Source organism: Scleropages formosus, chromosome 13 (assembly GCF_900964775.1).
Source record: "Scleropages formosus chromosome 13, fSclFor1.1, whole genome shotgun sequence".
NCBI lineage: Eukaryota > Metazoa > Chordata > Actinopteri > Osteoglossiformes > Osteoglossidae > Scleropages > Scleropages formosus.
This window is the reverse complement of record NC_041818.1, coordinates 21,036,375-21,056,190: the sequence shown is the minus strand read 5'-3', so window position 1 is coordinate 21,056,190 and position 19,816 is coordinate 21,036,375. Positions and strand designations below refer to the sequence as shown.

Below are 19,816 nucleotides of genomic sequence, written 5' to 3'. Positions count from 1 at the left end.
GATCAGCCTCCGCTGCTCGGCCGTCCACGTTGCGAGCAGCAAATCGGCGTGGAACAGGGAAAACATGGCGCATCGTGTGTTTGGGAAACCCCGGCTTTGCCTCCACCTGATGGCGGTATCAGGCAGTCCCTGGAAGCGATTGCGTGGGAGTTCCCTCCTTCGCCATGTCGGGGTGGTGCAGCGCATGAGGATCTCCTCAAATGAGTAGCATCTCTCCCAACACCCCCCCCCCCCTCCCCACCAACACCGCTCTCTCTCCATCCTCCCCCACACGGCATCCCAGTACAATATAGCAGCCCAGCATCCACCCTCCCCGGGTAGCAGCAGCACACCTCCCCAGTGCAGGCAGCGGTCCACGGAGGGGCGCATCGAGTGATGCTCGAGCGGCCAGTGCTTCACGCAGCAGTGCCCACGACCCGCGAATAGACAGTGCGCGCCACACGAGGAATAGACCCCGCACGCGTCTGGACAGCAACTGCCCATGAAGATGTCCAGCACTGACATGGTCTTAAATGCCACTGACCGGGTGGTCAAATGTAGGTGCAGCCTGCTGCTTTATTTTGCTGCATGTATGTTTCACCACTTTATCAGCTTCTTTTTTTTTGTTGCTGTTTTTATTACAAAGCGCATGCATAAGATATCCATTACGTGTTCGTGTTTCCACTCCTGCGTCTCATTTTGACGTCCAGATTTGGAAGGATCAGTTCATCACCACACACACACACATCGATCATGTTCTGCTTTTCGTAAGACGTTGATGAGCCCGGAGTGACTCTGCGCTGCGTTTCGCTCCAGCGCTAGAGGTGGGTCGGGTCTCCGGTTCGAGGGGCATTCCGCCCTCACGGTTTCCCAAAGGTTGGCCAAGTGTTCCGGATGCGCCGTGGACCGCTGCGCGAGGCGGTGATGCTGCGGGACTTCCGTAACATAAGTGTGGGGAATGTGCGCGTGGCGAATACGTGTGGAGTTACAGGACACCGTGGAGCGCGGGGGGGGGGGGGGGGGGGGGGGGGGGGGGGGGGGGGGGGGGGGGGGGGAGGGGGACCGGGGGAGGGGGACCGGGGGAGGGGGACCGGGCGAGGGAGAGGCAGAGAGAGAGAGAGAGAGAGAGAGAGGGGGAGGGGGTAAGAGAGAGAGAGAGAGCGGGAGAGAGAGATGCAATTAGCATCTCGCTCCGATGAGACATTTCCCCACTGACAATGACAGCAAAAGGAAGACTTAAAGGTAGGCGAAATCGTGGTGACTTTTAACCGTCCTGCACGCGCACACGCATGCACGCGTACACTCGCTGCATGCATGCGTCCGTGAGCGCGCTGTACTGACGCTCGCTTGGCTTCGGCGCGGTGAGTCTGCCAAGGTGAAACCCCGTAATGTCGCGGGGAGATGCTCGTTTTTGCTAGGAGAAGAAGGAGGGCGCCGAGGATGCGGCGGAACCCGCGAAAGCGCTGCGTTGTGGATTGCGGGTGGATGCGGGAGGACGCGGGAGGACCGTCGCGAACGAACGTTTGCCGCACGACTCTCCGTCCCGTCCGGCCGAGATACCGGTTACCGCTCGTGAATGACGCTCGGCTCGGCGGGCTGTGTGCGCGCGCTGCTTCTCATCTCTTTCTTTCTCTTCGGGATGATATAGCCACACTGTTGTTTGTTTACCCTACTGCTATATGATCGTGCCCTGTCTCCGCCTGATGGAGCACAGCGCGGTGAGCCCAGTTTTTATTCCCAATGATGCGCAGCGGCCTCTGAGCGCTTCGATGACGCCCCGTCCATCCGGCCATCCGGCCATCCGGCACCGCGTCAGTTCCCCGAACACGGACAGCCAGTCGCCTTTTCGCGAGTTCCGAGTCATTCGCTCTTCGCTCGTGTTTCCAGAAGCGTCGCATCCGCGCGACGATCCGACCGAGCGAAGCCGGGCGCGGAGGGCGTGTATGAGCCGCCTTCGCTGCCCGCGTCGTGTCGGGGCCCAGATGTTACAGCTGTTGGCAGCGCGACGGTCATGTACAGTAATGTACAGTAACGCACGGTGTCCGAGGGCGTGCGCGTGTTTGCGTGCTGGAATGTGTCTGGGCATTATTGTGTGGGTGTGGTGACTTGAAGGGAGGAATCGGGGGGGTTGGGGGGGGGGGTCACAAGATTCAAAACAGTAGTATGTGTGCTGTACTGGAGTGGGATGTGTGTAATAATGCTAGATGGACAGTTCCTGTGGGGCTTTCAGTGGGGAAGGAGACAGAGGAGCTATGGGAGTTGGGTTGGGAATTGGAGCACTTGTCTGTGGTGTGTGTGTGTGTGTGTGTGTGTGTGTGTGTGGTAGAGATCTCTAGAGGAAGACTGTACCTGATATCCATAAACTCAAGTGTGCTCCCATTACCTAAGTCCAGAACAGCACCCCCCAAAAATATTACACCTTGAAATGACATCAAACTGCGGAAATCCACCGGTGGAACCCAAGAGTCTGTAGTGTCATTCTTCATGGGGTGCCGGCCCACAAGCACAACACATGTAACGCAACAAGAAGGTGCTCTCCAGAGCTGGAGAGGTCACAGTGAGGTGTAAAGAGCACTTTGCTTCAACACATGGTTTCCAGGTCATGAACATACGTTAAAACTTGATTCATGGAGTTCCGGAATCGGAAATGCGTGAAGGAAGTCGAGCTGCGAGAGAAGTCCTTTGGAAAGCGCTTGCCAAACTCGCAATTTAACTTCTGGTGCTTAGAATACATCCAGTTTGGGCACCAGCTGTTCTCGGCACCATGTCGTCATGCTCGGTTCCACATGCGGGAGGAGAGGAGCGCTTGAAGGCATGCCTGAATTGAGTCAAGAGATCTGAAGATCACCGCAGGAGTACGATCAGGGAGAATTTAAGTTTGGAAAGGTGGAACGAGGGCACCGAAGAAACAGAGAGGTGTGTGGAGAAGTGGAATCAGTGGATGGGGAAGACAGTGAGTTGAAGGATGTGAAGAATCATGCGGTGTCATCTGAGGAGAAAGCAGTGAGGAATTAGGTGAAGGACACAGAACCTGCTAGACGGGTCGCATTTGGCGCAGCTCCTTGCTGTAGGTGCTGTACAGCACCATGTTTTGTACCAGTGTGGAGTGCGTCTTGCGTGGTTTTCATTCAAGGACCGTGTGCGTTTCATGTCAGGGGCTTGTGCCATGTACCGTGCACAGTTTGGCTTTGTTTGTATTATATATACACGGAAAAAGTTATGTGGCACACAGTAAGGTGCGAACATTTAGTGCGATGCAGAGATTTCGTACTGTGTCCTATATATCTTGGCTATCATAAAGACAAAAAGCCTTATGATCTGTTAAGCGTAATATGAAATAGAGTGTGTGCTGTATATCTTTGCGGGATGCATCCAAAGTCATGGCATAAAAAAAGTTCTGTAAAGCGCTGAACTAAAAGAGCGCCGGCCTTTCCGTTTATTTTCGGTAAAAGGTCAGTGCTAACAGATTAATTTTGATATTTAAAAAAAAAAATCACAAGCTCTTTTTTTTTTTTTGCGATTACAGCAAGAGATTTCATCATGATAATGTTTGCATAATTGCTCGAATACAGAATATGAAATGAAGACAAAAATCTGGTCTTGATGCACCGAGCGTGTGTGTGTGTGTGTGTGTGTGTGTGTGTGTGTGTGTGTGTGTGTGTGTTCCCTTTGCACAGTACAGACAGTAAAGGTTTCAGCAAGTCCATTTGTGGAATAAATTACGGCACTAATTGCAGACGGCGCGATGCTCGTGGCAGAGCACTCATTCCTAAGGCACTTCTCCTTCATCCCAGGTGTTAAGGCAGGCAGGGCTGGACGAACAGCTGCTCTCTCTTCGCCGCAGACACACGGTGTTCTGGCACAAACATGCCAGCGCCGCTCACCGGGATGACGAGCCGTCTTGCGCGCACAATGGATGCGGCCTCATTAAGCCTCCCCCGGCGCTGCTTTCGTTCTGCGCTCCGAACTCCGCTTCTGTCTGCAGATTGCAGCCCGCAGGGGAGAGCCACGCCGAGCGCGGACTTTTGGATCGTGGCGCGGCGCTCCAGATGCGGTGGATTCCCTTGTAGCGCGCTGGGTGTCGGCGATGAGGTCGAAAAAATGGCCACAACGTGGGGGCGAGAGCTGCCAACTTAATTCCCGGAGCGGACTTGCGACTTTCTGATCTCTTTGCCTTCTTTGGGTTGGAATTCCGAAGCCCTCGGAGAGAGACTTGGGCTCTGGAAGAGTCTGTTGTCGATGACGCCATGGCAACATGTCAGTGGGGACAGCATGAACGTTACACATGATGAAGTAATGATACGGCAAGGGGGCGGCGGGGGAGTGGGGGGAGGTTGTTGCCCAGCAGAGAGGCTCACATTATCGTAAGCACAATGATGTCAGAACGGGGTCAGAACGGGCCAGTTTGTGCGCTGCGCACTCCTGCGTCTCGTCGCGCAGCTGGCAACTCGGGTCTGCGAGCTGTGAAAACGCGATGCGGTGACAAGCGCTCGTCTCGCTGTCATCGCGCCCTAACCTTCCCTTCACGCCTGACCATCGTCAGATCCACCCCGGCTCCGTGCTACCGCTGCCGCCAATGAGGCGGAAACAGAGTAAATATGTTCCGTTCCTCATTTTTAACACATTAAAATAACATGTAGGCCAAACCTAACGCACAGACAGTGCCCAGTAAGTTGGTTAAGGGTACTCTGATATTTTTTCCTTTCATCTGAGGCAGAGAGACTCACGCTCCAGCATCCAAGCCAAGCATCCAAGATCAGTTTATTGGCAGGTTTGGAAAGGTGGGAATAATGAAAATGGAAGTCGTTCGGTAGCAAGGAGCGTGTGCCAGAGCCGCAAGCCAGCGCCACCAGCAGGAAAGGCGCACCTTTATTTACATCCTTTCCGCAGGGTGTCGGGGTGGGCAGCAGAGTATTTTTAGGCCCTCCTGAGAAAGTTCTTGGCAAGTGGTGCGAGATGGACAGGCGAGAGGGATGGAGGTTGTGCTCATCAAGGCGGACCAGCGGTGGCAATGGTGCTCCGCTGTTCCTGGCACCCGGGTAATAGGGATGAGTTCCCACGAAGGCGGTGTGTTTTAATTACACCACTCGGAGCAGCTCTTCGCAGGCCTCCTTCGGAGACGCGGCAAGCTGTTCGGCCGATCTGGGTCAGCAGCGGCGGCGGAGCTGGAGCTCGTACGTGGGTGTATAATTGGGTTGAGTGATGGACCCCCGTCACTTGGGGAAAGGTTCCGTCTCCCCCTCCTTCACTGGCCTTCCTTGGCAAACGGATGACCAGTGACCCCATGCTGTCCGCTACGTGTGTGCGAGGGTTCCAGGGATCACGCTCGCCTGCCCCTTCGCTCGTCCTCACGGATTCGTCGCTCTTCGCTCCCCCCCAGTCCGCTTTGCTCTGCTCTCCTGTTGTGGGCAGCAGCCGTCAAGGAGGAAGACGGGAATGCAGGGAGCGGTGCTTAAATGTGTCTCCTTGTCGAGCATCTCCTGTGAAACGTGTGTAAAGCGTGTGTGTGCGTTTGACTCTGCCTGAATCGTGTTTGGTGAGAGTTTGCTGCGTGAGGCGGGTGACCCCTGAGGCTCGGGTTCTCGTAAGCGTGTGTATGAACGCTGAGGTCGGTGTCGCCCCAGGGGCCCTCGGGCCGGACCCCGGCTTTTGTCCCGCGTCGTGAGCCAGCGTCTCCGAAGGGGATTTGCTGCGGTTAAGCCGCGCCGACCCGGCACCGGGTGGTTGATCGCATGGGCCACGTGAACGGGTCACGGAGGATTGTGGTGGCCAGCAGGAGGCGCCATTGCAAGCTGGATGAGTCCCCCGGCTGACACCTCTGGGGTCTGGGAACAAGTGAGGCTTTGAGTGGCCTACTTTCCAAAGTGTGATTCTAGGGCATTATCTGTGTTAGTACTGGTGGGGCCCAGCGAGGCGCTGTGGACCCTGCAGAACAATCGGACCCACTTAGGGGGGGTCGGTGGGAGGGGTTCTCTTTAAGGTTATGTTGGAGAAGTGGTACCTCGAGTTAAGTGAAGGTGCTGTATGGAGGAGGCCAGATGCCACAAGTGCTGCGAGTGTTTTGATGCTTCAGCCTGAGATGCGGACAGTCTGTTGTGTCTCCGTGGCCTGGGGGGGTGGGGACTAGGGATTGTCCCTTGACTCCGTGCCGCACGACGTTAACGGCGAGGACTGTGCTCCTTAGAAGGAGCACGGGGGTGTAAACACAGTGTTTGCGGATTCCTCGGCCAGTAACCCCCCCCCGTCGCCAACGGCGCCACTCAGCGCGGCGAGGCCTGTCTGGAGGAACGCAGCCGTGTCAGCAGGCAGCATGGAGAACAGCTGCTCGGACCACACAGGGAGGCAGAGAGTTCAGCTCCGAACACAGGAGAATCCCTCTCGCCAGCCCTCCTCCTGGCTGTCCTGCCTCCAGGATGCCCCGTCCCCCCTCCCCCTTGCCACAGTCCACAGTGGCTGTACCGTGGTGCCGGTGATCTTGTGTCCGTTACCTTACCCAGCTACTGACACAGCTGCACTGCAACGTAACGTTTCATCCCAGTTACCTGATGTGCTCGATTAATTCCGGAGGGCATAAACGTACATACCGCCTTGCACTCGAAGGACCCGGGTTCGATTCCCCACTCCTGCACAAGTAGCCTTGAGCAAGATGCTTATCCTAAATTTCTCCAGTAGAAATGACCCAAGTCTCCGAATGGGCAATTCATGGTCAATAGTTTATCATTGGAAGTCACTTTGGAGGAAGGTGTCAGATGAATTAATGGAAATAAGAAGATATTAGCGGTTTTGGGTGTGTTTGTGTGTTTGTGGGTGTGTGAAGGCCAGTTTTGCAGTTGTCTGCCTCTGCGCATGCCAGCCAGCGTCACCATATGTGTGCTCCACCGTGCATGTGCAGTTGCGCACATGCATACGCCGAAAGCAGGGACGGATGCCGGCGTGCACACACGAACACGTGTCCATCGTGTGCAATAACTGCTGGAAAGATGGCCCCCCGCCCTCGGACAGGCCCCGGCCGGACGGTAGCGACGCAGTCCGCGGAGCAGGGCGAGCGGCTGCTTTGCACGCCGGCGACCCGCATGTTTGATACGCTCTTATGGGCTTTATTTAGCATTGCGGGTGAATTATTAAAGCGTTGGTTTGCAGCACTGTTTTAGAGCACAGAGGAATCTTACATAATGAAGCCTCCCTGGGGTCTGGTGATGAGATGGGGGAGAGAGAGCGAAAGAGGGAGTGAGACACAGGGAGTGCGAGGGAGAGAGAGAGACACCAGGACACTCATACACACCCACATACGCGCACACACACTCGCCTGGGCTTGGTCACGCAGGACGAAACGCCCGAAAAGGCAGTAAAAACCGTTGCGTGTGCGTGCTCCCGAGAGATGAAGGAAGAACGCGTTGTCTCCCCTTACATGGAGGACACTACGTGTGCCGGCCGTCTTCCTGGCAGCGCCTTATTATATTATCCTCACGCTTCCTAGAGTTCATCACATTAGGCTCAAGATGGACCAACTGGTGCTGGGAGCTGCATGCTGTCGGGGGGGTGGGCGCTGTGTCTATGGCTCTTTCCCTCTGTGGAATGATGGAGAGTGAGGGCAGGTGGGCGTGGTCCGATCGCATGTCCCCCTTTCCGTGTGTCACCTCGGTGGAGGATGACGGTCCGGGCACCACCTGGCGCCAGGCGGAGGGTACGGTCGGGGATCTCGGGTGCGCCCGCAGGGGTCGCCCGGCTGAAGCGCGCCGGCTTTGCTTGCAAGGGCTGGCTGTCAGCTGATGCGTGCCGTGCCGGTCGAAAGTTTGAGCACACCAGGACGTTGCTGGAGAGAAGAGCGAAAGCAAAGCAACCCATACGTGTCCTACGTGAGTGGGAACTTCTGCAGAAGAGCTGGGAGAACATGGTGGCTCATTTCCGGATCAAACTCCTTCGTAGTTTCCAGCAAGCGTACTCATGCTTTGCGCCGGTACTCTACCTGGAGAGAGCTTTCGTGGTTTGGTTCAATGTGCCTGACTCTGAGATTGTGGGAAAATGCTGCAGCTCAGTTCACTGCACATTGAGCTCTTGCCACAGGGTAGTGAAGAGAAGGTGAGTGTTTGTGGGAAAACACACCTCTGATCCCCTGCCATCCTTACCGCTCCGCTCAAATGGTGTTTAGTGTGGAGCCGAGGAGACTCATCCAGACTGCTGGCCGGCTTGGAATGAGAATATCCCTTCGCAGAGTCGTGATCTCATCATTTTAATCCAGCTGTGGTCAATGTGGCAGAGCAGGTAGCTGTGGTTTCGGATCAGGGTTCGAATCCAGCTCTGTCCTTCTGAAATTTGCGCGTTCACGCTGTGTGTGGGGTTCCTCCAAGTCCAAAGACGTGCATGGAAGAGGGCAAATGTCAACTACTTCCGCACCCCCCCTTTCGTGGACGGTCGCTAGGAGTCAACCTTGACTGGATGGCACTTCCCCTTGCCGTGGTAGATTTGTGCCACGAGGAGGGATTCTCTACTGCAGAGAGAAGTCACATGGTGAGGTGAGGAGCAGCTCCTCATCCTGGAAGGCTATGAGGGTGGGAGCAGGGGCTTCACCATGAATGGGGCTCCACGCAAAACACAAAGGAGGAGCGGGAAAACGTAAGAGAAAAACATGTCCGCTAAATGAAGTGGAAAGCCGGAACGTGTAGCGAACGGTTGAGCGCACAGTGTGGCTGATCTCTACGCGCGTAGAGAGAGCAGCATGCAAAGAGAGAGCGTGTACTGCGTAGAACTGGGGGAAGTGTTAGCAGGCGAGGGACGGGAAGCGTGTCGACAGTGGATGGGGCCTGTCGCCATGACGAAGGGACGCCTGTACCAAAGTCGATGGAGATTGCAGGGTCTTCAATTACACCGAAAAACATCATTGTCAGTTTGTGTTTAGCTGATCACTTTGTACGAGTTGACTTAGGATGCTTGGTGCACTACAGATATGTATCGATCGACACAACAAAACACAAACACGCAATTTAGAGTCTGCGATTGACCCGAAGCGCGTTCGAACAGCGAGAGGAAACCAGAGCGTCCGGAGTAGCCGTGCACGAACTCTCGGAAAACCAAGCTGGGCTCGCACCCGGGTCCGAACCCGCGGCCCCAGACAACGCGAGGCCCCGGCGCCGCCTGCCGCGCCGCACGGAGACGGCCGATGCGTCACGATGCGTGCGGCACCTCGAGAAGGCTACGTTAGAGCCTCCCAAGGAGTTAATCGTACAGCACGGGCTCACATGGTGCTCAGAAAGCTTACTATTTGGAATGGGTGCAGGACCACCTTGGCTCTGTCTCATTCGTCTCAGGCATGATCATTTAAAAGGAGAACACCTACAAGACCACTGTGAGCGATGGGCCAGTCCTTTTACCACGATTCACTCAGCTCGACCCCAGAGATTTCGGCCGGGCCTTTGCTTTACTGTACATATCCGTGTACATAATCAAATCGTATTTACCGTACGTGTCCCTCGTCCCGCTCTCCGCTTTCCTCCTGCACGGAACTCCTCTCTTCCTTCGCCCGTGGCTCACTCTCTTCGAGGCTCTCCCTTGAAGAGAGCATGCTCCCCATGACAAGAGCAAGCCTTCCCCAGCGTCTCGTACCCTGCGACAGCTCGTGGAGCGCTCCAGTGACGGGGTACACTTATTGAGGGTGCTTTGTCACACCGGAAGAGAAAAAACAAGGGGGACAGCTGGGAATAGTGGCTAGAGCTGCTGCTTTTGGACCCGAAGGTTGCAGTTTCAAATCCCACCTCCGGCTATAGGACCCTAGAGCATGATCCTTACCCTAACGTTGCTCCTGTAAAAAACTACTTAGCTGTATAAATAGGCGAATAATTATAAGTTACTTTGGAGGAAAGTGTCAGATAAATGGAAATGTAAAACTGATAACTAACGATTCGAAGAAGCAGGACATTCGGTTTGATTGACGCAGCTGAGGTTCGTTTTCATATTTCTCTTCGTCCAGATCCGCCCGTGCGCGTTAATGTATGCTTGAGCACGTGTGCGTTATCTTAGTGTCGCGAGGAGAGAGCGCGCAGGTGTGTGTGCGTTAATGCACGCTCGAGCATCTGTGTTTCTGACACAGCGGAGGAGCGCGTGTTAGCGCACGATCGAGCGCGTGCGTCCGTGTGTGCGTGCGAGAGAGAGAGAGCGCGGCGGCACGTGCGCGCTAACGTCTGCGTGTGCGCGCACTTCTGTGTTTGCTGGGAGCAAGAATGCCGTGGCTTTGCCGCGCTGGCTGCATTCCATCGGTTGCTGCCGTTGCCCGGCAACATCCGGCACGGCTCCTCTCTGCCCAAGTGAACGCAGGGCTCCCTCCTGCTCCCCCCGCTGTCTCCGTTCCCATCTGCTCCTCCGTTGATCTCCACTTAAACAGGCACCCCCTCCCGTTCGGCTGCCGTGCGCCGGCGCTGCGATGCCAGCGTTTCACGTAATGCCAAGACAAAGTGTGTCACGTACTCCAAGCTTCGTAGTTACACTTGGCAGTTGTCAGAGGGACACGGCACCAGGTTCGTTTGTGATCCTGATTTGCTGTCATCGTGAAACGCTGCGATGACGAGCGGCGAACCCCCGTCGCCCCGGCCAGCCAGAGCAGAGGGAGAATGAGGGAGAATGAGGCACACCTTCTGTCTTGCCCTAGAGCCTCGGGCTACATCGATCTCCCCATCGCATGATCAAGTACATCACCTCCACCTCAAGAAATAAATCGCTCAGCCCTTTCTGTGCACGGCACCATATATGTCACATGGAGGAATCTCCTGAGAATTTCTGGGGAGGAGGTGCTCTGCTGGTCCGGGGGGCGAGTTGGCGGGAGCAGGAGAGGAGTGCGGTGCTGATGTGCGGCGAGCGGCGCCCGCAGCGGTGCAGCTGCTAAGGATCCGCCCACTCTCCCCCCGGTGTGCCGCCAGAGAGCGATGGATCTCAGCCCCCGCATGCCAGAAAACACGCTCCGGAGACAAGCCCCATCACAGAGGTCCACGGAGCACAGTGTCAGAGAACGCGGCATGGCGGTGCGCACGATCGCAGAGAACGTGATCGCGCTGCGCAGTGTCACAAAACACAGTAACGGAGCACAAGCACCAGAAGTGAGCCCCCCCCCACGCACCCACCTCCGTGGGAGAGAGTGCGATCGGTGCCTTTGAGCGATACACGCTGATATGTGTATACGTACATAATGAGCAGGGGGCAGCAGGTGGCGCAGTGCTTAGAGGTACTTACCCTGAATGGCTCCAGGTAAAAATTACCCAGCTGCGTAAATGAGCAAACGATAATTCGTCTCTCTCTCATGGTTACAACCCGAAAAAAACAGCGTTAACGGCGTAAGTTGTTTTTGGGGGACGGCTGTCGTGTCGGCGAGATGAATAAATAAAAATAACGTGGAAATTTTCACTGGAAGGAGCACACGTGACAGAAGAGGTGTCACACGCGCACCCAGGCGCGTTCGCCAGCGTTCTCATTAACGCGTGCAGCTTCGCGCCGCATGCACTGCGCCTGCGTTTTCTCGCGCTCTCCTCCGAGGCACATACCCCGATACCTCCACACACGCACGCACGCACGCACGCACGCTCGCGCGCGCAGAACACACACGGCAACCGCACGCAGTCTGGTTAAACTGGATTGGTTCTGTTCGAGCTGTAATCGCACGCCGCGCCGGGGTCTGTCGTCCCTCTCGGGGCCTGAGATCTCTCCCTCTCTCCCCTCGAGTCACACATCTATTATTTACCGGTTGCTGAGGCCGGAACGCCGAATGCGAAGCCTCCTCTCCCTGTGCTGCGTGATTCCTTTTGTGTCGTTCTGCGGCCCTGTGTGCCCCCTGCCTGTGCGTGGGGAGTGTATGCACACACACACGTGGTTGTGTACACCTGCTGAGCGCACACTTCTGGCTAGAGCGGGGTCCTCTGTTGAAACCAGCAAGGAAGTCGGTAAAAAACCACCACGAAGGGACTTTGGCCGTGCAGGCGTTCCCCGGGTTACGAACGTCCCACTTACATACAACCCGTAGTTACGAACCGCCCCTTTACCGACCATAAGTTCATTCTTTTTGTCACCGTTAAGTCATAATCAAATGAAAACTTCATAATTAAGCTTATTATATTAAAAATTTGAGTTACCGTACATACAATGATTCGTAATGGCAAACGGACACTATCTTGCACGTCTACAGCGGTTCGTCGGTTCATAGGCGGGAGCGTGAGCCCGAGGTAGGACAGACTTCCCTCTTTTCCCGTTAACAGTGTCCCGTGTGTTGCTGTATTTGGCTTTAATTCTTTCGTTTTTACCCTTCTAACCATGGCACCGAAGCGTAAATGTGATGCAAGTGATGGTGATGCGGCCAAGAAAAAGGAAGCGATCACGATTGAAACTAAAGAGTAAACAATAAAGCGAAAGATGAAACGAAGATGGAAAACTGAACATTAAAGTTTCTTTAATATTTTGCACACACACACATACACACACTCTCTCTCTCTGAGAGCACTCGGCTGTAAAAGACACATCTCAACCTCTTCCTAATTGCGGAATCTCACTCGACACCCCCCGCCACCCCGCGTCCTTGCTTTACTCTTCCAAGTCCTGTCCCTCATTGTTCCCCAGTTCCGTTCCATGTCTCTTTCCTAATGAATGCTCGCCTTGTCCTTCGACCACGATTTCAGATGCTTGCCTCTGTTCCGTTTGCCCATCCCCGACCAGGAGAACACGTCTAGTACTTTCATCAACAATCCTGCACTTGGGTCTTCTGTTCATCATCACAGTAGTAACATTTATTATCATCTCTTTCTATGTCTCTCTCTATTATAAATACTGTAGTTACATTTATTATCCTTCTTATTATTATTATTATTGTTACATTGTATTATTATTAATGTATTGTTATGTTAGAGGGGGGCGCAGTGGGTTGGACCGGGTCCTGCTCTCCAGTGGGTCTGGGGTTCGAGTCCCACTTGGAGTGCCTTGCGACGGACTGGCGTCCCGTCCTGGGTGTGTCCCCTCCCACTGCAGCCTTACACCCTGAGTTGCTGGGTTAGGCTCCGGTTCCCCGCGACCCCGTATGGGACAAGCGGTTCAGAAAGTGTGTGCGTGTGTGTGTGTGTGTGTGTGTATTGTTATATTAAAGATGCTTTAGTGTATCCAGAAGTGTTTCGTTAACATTTTTTATGCATAGAAAGGTACACGATATACTAAGACTAACATTTGACTGACTTCGATACCCACCATACCTAACTGTCCCGACTTGTGCACAAATACGACTTAAAGACACACAGAGGAACAGAAGTCATTCATAATCCGAGGACTGCCTGTATTTGTATAACTTGCTGGCGAAGATGGGCAGCATGGCGGTGCAGCAGGGAGTGTTGGTGCCTCACTTTTCCTGAACTGTGGATCTGCATGTAGGTTTGAATCTGGTTCAGTCCGTGTGTGGGTTGCATGTTCTCCCCGTGTGGGTTTCCATCAGGTGCTCTGGTTTCCACCCACACTCCAAAGACACGTTTCAGGTGAATTAGTCACTCTGAATTGCCCTTAGTGTGTGTGAACAGATGAGCGTGTGTGTGATTGCCCTGTGATGGACTGGTGCCCTGTCCTCATACCTGTGCTCCCAGGCTAGGCTGTGGACCACCTACACCCTAAGCTGGATAAGAGGCTTTCAATAAGTGATGGATGAAAAAATTGTTGGTAGAGCAGATGCTTTTACCAGGAAGACCTTCCAGAAGTTAAAATTTTACACCAAAAAATTGCAAAGCACTTTGCTGAGGACATTTTGGTATCTAGCTCACAGGGACAAAAAAAAAACATAGGGACATAGGGACTCTTTAAAAAAAAAAGAGTTGTTCATGGTTCTTCATGTCACATGTTTTACTGCAGCTGCTGTTCTCCTGTCATGCCTTTGCTTCAGGTCCATTCCCAACCCCAGTCAGAGCTCAGCTCCTCTCGGCGTCCGCTGAGGAGTCTCACTCTTCGCTGTGTTTGTGTGCCCCTAGCCGTTCCCTTCCCCCTGAGCCACCGGCTCACCATGAAGGAGGTGTTTGACTGCGAGGGGAAGCCCCGCGTGGACCTGCTCAAGGCGCACCTCACCAAGGAGGGCCGCGTGGAGGAGGCCGTGGCGCTGCGCATCATCAACGAGGGCGCCTCCATCCTGCGGCAGGAGAAGACCATGCTGGACATCGAGGCGCCCGTCACAGGTGGGGGGGTGCGAGGTCATACTTGGTCATGACACCTTGAGCACAGGTGAGGTCAAGGTGTGCACACGGGGCACGTGCTGCATTCCACACGCCGTACCGCACCTCCTCCGGGCACAGGGCACCGGTATCTGGATGGAGACTGCAGGGCATCAGGAATGGAGACGCGATGGTGGTGGGGCAGGGCGGGAGGGAACTACCGGAATGTGGAGAAGCAATGAAACTAGCAGACGGAGGGAGAGCCACATGGTTCTGTAAGGAGTGTGTGACTTCAGAGGCAGGAACCCAGGAAACAAATATTAACAGTAGAAAACAGCAAAGGGAAGAAGAATAAGAACGTCAGACGCATCGGGGGGGGGGGGGGGGGAGAGTCAGGATGCAGTGAGAGCACGGCGCCACCCGGGAATATGTGTCACGCCACTTTGTGCCTTCGTTTCTGTTGCGTGAGGTGACATCAACGGATAGGATGCTGGATTGCGCCTAAGACGGGGGGTAGGGGTGGTGCTGCCGCTCAGGTGCTCGCACCCATCCCTTCGTTCGCATTCAGGCGTGGCTGTCATATTCTGCAAAGACGAGCGTCTCCAGTCTCTCGTCGCCGTCTCAATTTGTCACCCGTAATCCAGCTCCGGGCGGTGCAGGTACGGCACGGAGAGTCCAGATCGCGCCTGTGGACCCAACACGTTCCAGAAGTTCTCGGCTGAAGACCGACCTGCTGCTGAAAGACCAATAAGGACCATTTTCTCGCTGACCTTCTTAACCGCTTTCTGGCCTCCGCAGGGGTTTAAGTCCTTCAGATGAAACATTAAAGTCTCCTTCGTACCCACTGCGCCTGTTAAAACGGCCCATTTTGAAGTAATGGTGACCCCTGCTGTGATGGGAACAGACTAAAATGTTCTTTACAAAGTCACTTGTGTGCAGCCACTCAGCTGCATGAACACAGATATTTGAACTGTGGTAAACTGCAGTGTACGGTATCTGTTCTGGGGGGGTGGCACGGTAGGTAATTTCGGTTCCCGCGGAACCTGGGCCGTGGATTCGGACGCGGGTTTGAATCCGCCTCGGTGCGCTTGGAGTTCGCCCGTTCTCTCCGTGCTTGCGTGGGTTTCCTCCTGCAGCCCAAAGGTGTGTGTTTCAGGTGAATTGCTGACTCTAAACCGTTCATAATGTACGAATGTGTGTACAGGTGGTCCCTGATTTACGATGGAGTTGCGTTCCCCGAAACCCATCATATGTCGAAAATATCCCAAGTCGCAAATGCATTTAATACACTTAATACACACCTCTGCGTGACAGACTGGGAGATGCGGATCGTTGCCGCTGCCCAGCATCGTGAGAGAGTATCGCTCCGCTTATCGCTTGCCCAGGAGAAAGTAAAAATTAAAAATTCAAAGTGCACCTTGGTTCATGCCCTGTGCTTCCAGGGTAGACTGTGGACCTCTATGGTCCTGCATTAGACAAGTGCTTAGTGACAAAGTCGTGGCTAGATGGATAGATGGATGGATGGATGGATGGATGGATGGATGGATGTACGGATGGATAGACGGATGGACGGACGGATGTACGGATGGATAAACAGATGGACGGATGGATGGACGGACAGATGTACGGATGGATAGATGGATGGATAGACGGATGCATGGATGGATAGACGGATGGATGGACGGACGGATATACGAATGGATGGACGGATGGATAGACGGATGGACGGACAGATGTACGGATGGATGGATGGATGGATGGATGGACGGATGGATGGATGGATGGACAGATGTACAGATGGATGGATGGATGGACGGACGGACGGATGTACGGATGGATGGATGGATAGATGGACGGCTTGACAGATGGATGGACGGATAGGCGGACGGATGGATGGCAGGATGGACAGATGGGTGGATTGACAGGAGGATGTATGGATGGATAGATGGATGGACGGGTAGACGGATGGATGGATGGATGGATGGATGTACAGACGGATGGATGTACGGATGGATGGATGGATGGACGAATGTACGGATGGATAGACAGATGGATGTATGGACGGATGGATGGCCGGATGGACAGATGGATGGATGTACGGACGGATGTATGGATGGATAGACGGATGGACGGACGGATGGATGGATGGACGGACGGATGTACGGATAGATGGATGGACAGATGGATGGATGGACGGACGGGTAGACGGATGGATGGATGGACGGGCGGACGGACATCTATTATAGTTCACAACTGTAGGAGTAACACCGAAAATGATGATGACCTCATTCCTTCAAATCCTGCCTTCGCTTGCGCAGTTTGCAGTTGCAGATGAACTTCCTACCGGATGTTGCATCTGTGTTACTTGCGTGTGTTTCGGTGAGCGAGTGGCTGAAGGACGGAGGGTCACGAACACAGAGAGAAATGGAGGGAAAGGGACAGAGGCGCCTTCGTCCAGCAGCTTCTGGGACGGCTTGTAACCGTTCTGTCGAAAGTAGGACAGCGTGCGTTTGTGCGCGTGGCTATCGCTTATTAATAATTAAAAGCCTTGATATGGATCCAGCCTGTCCAATATGGTAATGTTAAATTTGTGTTTTCCGTTGTGCAAACTGGAGCAGGAAGGAGCCCGCGCGTTCCGTCGCCAGGGGACGGACTCGATCACGTCTCAGCTGACCGAAAGAACGCAGCCGGCCTTGGCGCATGCTGAGGAAAGGCGCCGTTGCCCGGGGAGGGCGATAAATCTGTTAATCTGCACCCCCCTGCCTTTTGCTTTGCCCCTTTCTCTTCCTTCTCCCGTTATTTAATCTGCATATGTAGGCTCAGCGGAACGTGTAAAAGATCCGACCGAGCGGTTCATTCATGTATGCGCCGCTCGCTCTTGTTTCTCCTCGGCCCTCGCGCCCAGCGTCGACAGGACGCCCACCGCACACGAGCTTACATAATGTAGCCTCGGAGAAAAAGGGAACGAGGCAGAAAAAAATGGCGACGCTCGACACGAGTTACTGTCAGCGGGTCCGTTGGGTGCCCCCCGTCGTGGGGGCGAGGGGACTCGAGGGCTTGCGTGCCTGGGGTGGCAGTCAGGGGTTACTTAGGGATAACCTGTGTAATGTAATGTAGGGAATGTAGTGTACAGTGTGTTATGGAGGTGGGGTTTGTGCGTGCGTGTGTGTGTTTGCGTGTGTGTGCGTGCTGTCGGAATGCATTCCCCGGTTCGTGCGGCAGGGAGTTCAAAGTGCGTTCAGGCTACTGTGCGTCACATGAGAGGAGTGCGCTGCGGTAAATAGCATTTGACGGATTGATTGAGATGGAGAGGAGGAAAGACAGAGCTCGCAGGGGGGGAAAAGGGCGAGAAAGGGCGCGGAGCAGGAGATGGACGCAGTCGAATCGGCTCACATCGCTTCGCACGCGAATAGTCTCATTCAGGTGGCTGCAGTTGGCCCAAACACACACACACGCACACACACCTATAACGCGGACGGATACAGGAGAACCACTGACATTTCGGAAGGATTAACTAGGCATCGCAACGGAGATTGCGTTACGGTGTTTCTGAAGTTCAAGATGGTTCATTGGCCCAAACGTTTACAGGGAGAAAACTGATGTATCCCTATTAACTTGTGGTCAGTGCTGATACTGTTATTATTAATAATAAAAATGGTTATCATTTTCTTGTGGCAGTGAGCATGTTCCATCACTACTCAGCCAAAAGGTCATTGACATTTACCTGTTGTCTTTCCACAAGGCAACTTGCAATATGAGGTTTGTGCACTGAGCCGCTTGCACTGATTTACCCATTTATATAGCTGGGTAATTTTTACTCTGTCAATTCACGGTAAGGGTCTTGCTCGTGATAGCGGGAGCCGGGATTTGAACCCAGGCTCTTCTGATGGGAAGACAACACCGCTAACCGCTGCACCACCTGCTGCCGTGAAAAAGCAACTAACCTGCTTATACAGCAGGGTATTATTACTGTATTAACTCACGGTAAAGTACCTTGATGAATGGTACTACAGCAGCAGTAGGAAGCTTCAAGTGACAAGACAAGTGCTCTAACCATTGCACTACTTGCTACTTCTTTACACTAACATGTACCTCATAAGGTTTTACTTCCTCTTACTGCGGACATGGTACCTGCAACATAGTCAGTAATATATGGTGGTGGTGCAGATGTTTTTTTTTTTTTTTTTCTCCTCCTTGCCGTATCCTGAGAGTTCCTTTTCAAAAACATAAAATTTTCTCTGTCATCCATCCTGGTCAAGAGTGCTGTATAAAAGAAGTATTGATGCAGTGGGCATCCCTAGCATGGCAGTCAGTCCATGTGCTTAAATTCAGGACTCATGTCTGAAATAGTGGAAAATGATATTTTCATTCAAATCAGCAGCCTAAATTCCTAAGTTTGGCGGGTCGACGTTCAGAGGCTCTGCTTTCGATAGGCGTCAAGTAGCTCCTTGAGCCACCTTAGCTCCTTTCAGGATGAACGCACCAGGCGAGATGCTGGCGACAACACGGACTGAAGAAAAGCCACATGCAGCGCACTCGTTTAATTATTTATTTATTTCCCTTTTTTTTCTTTTTAAAGTGTCTCCATGGCAACAGGAGTTTGCAACTCATCTCTCTAGGGGGTAGAACCAGTGATCCGGGAAGAGCTGCAGGGATGTTCAATTGACTCGCACACTTACACTCAGCAAATATGTGCGAACACACACACACACACACACACACACACACACACACACACACACACACACACACACACACACACACATATATATAACACAGGCAGGTCTGCACACGCAGAGGCACGTGTAGCGATGCACCTGTGCGCACGCAGACCGACATGAAAACCGAGGCACATCCACGCGCAAGCAAAAACACGGCACACGCTTAGAGCAGACGGTGATGGTGATGCGGTGATGATTGTGGACTGTGTTTCGCAGTGTGTGGAGACATTCACGGCCAGTTCTTCGACCTGATGAAGCTGTTCGAAGTAGGCGGCTCCCCTGCCACGACACGCTACCTCTTCCTGGGAGACTACGTAGACCGAGGCTACTTCAGCATTGAGGTGAACGAGGCACCTCTCTCTGTAGGTTCGAGCGTGTGCGAGGGTGTGTATCCATTGTTTAAACCCCTTCATCCAGACAGACATGCAGACATGCAGGCAGGTCATAGCATCCGTCTTCCATCCGAGCTGGTCCGCTCAGGACGCTGTCCTCAGATGCCCCCTTTCAGCGAAGGCAGGTGGTCTTGCTGAGTCCTCCTGAAATTCATCATTACGCCCAGCGTACAAATGCATCCTTGAGCCACATGGAGGTGGAGGTGTGTCCATATGCGTGTGGTCCAACCAACAGAGCTTCTGGCAGCGTTACTGTACACAGCAGCCAAGTACAGACACCCACAGTAAACACCTTAAAGCCCAGGAGTGCCACCTGCTTTGGGTTTCCTGCATGTGTGTGTTTGTGTGTGCCTGCAGAAAGGGTATGCTTAAGTCTCACTCGTTCCCTACGCCCTTCCTCTCGGCCTCCATCATCAGGCTTACCAGACTCTGTACCTTACGTCCAGCTTCCAGGGGTTGATGTCTTCTCACTGTCTTGACAAAATCCCTGCTGAAAGAGTCTCCAAAAATTGCTCAGAAGGGTCTCAGATAGGGGGTCTAGGGCACCAGAGCATCAACGCTGCGGCCCTCCGCC

At 53.8% G+C, this 19,816-nt stretch overlaps 1 protein-coding gene across 3 annotated transcripts in view; it reads left to right on the top strand.

Moving 5' to 3' along the window:
- Window positions 1–297: 297 nt before the first annotated feature.
- Window positions 298–19,816, top strand: part of ppp3cb (protein phosphatase 3, catalytic subunit, beta isozyme) — a 35,079-nt gene continuing 15,560 nt past the window's right edge. For 2 of the 3 annotated variants that reach the window (XM_018733189.2, XM_018733191.2), the window contains exons 1-3: window positions 298–536; window positions 13,953–14,153; window positions 19,067–19,191. In XM_018733189.2, the coding sequence (XP_018588705.1) occupies window positions 482–536; window positions 13,953–14,153; window positions 19,067–19,191 (381 nt within the window). In that variant the 5' untranslated portion in view covers window positions 298–481. Of the gene's footprint in view, window positions 537–1,117; window positions 1,222–13,952; window positions 14,154–19,066; window positions 19,192–19,816 lie in introns of those variants that run through there. The other variant, XM_018733190.2, reaches the window with a different exon arrangement.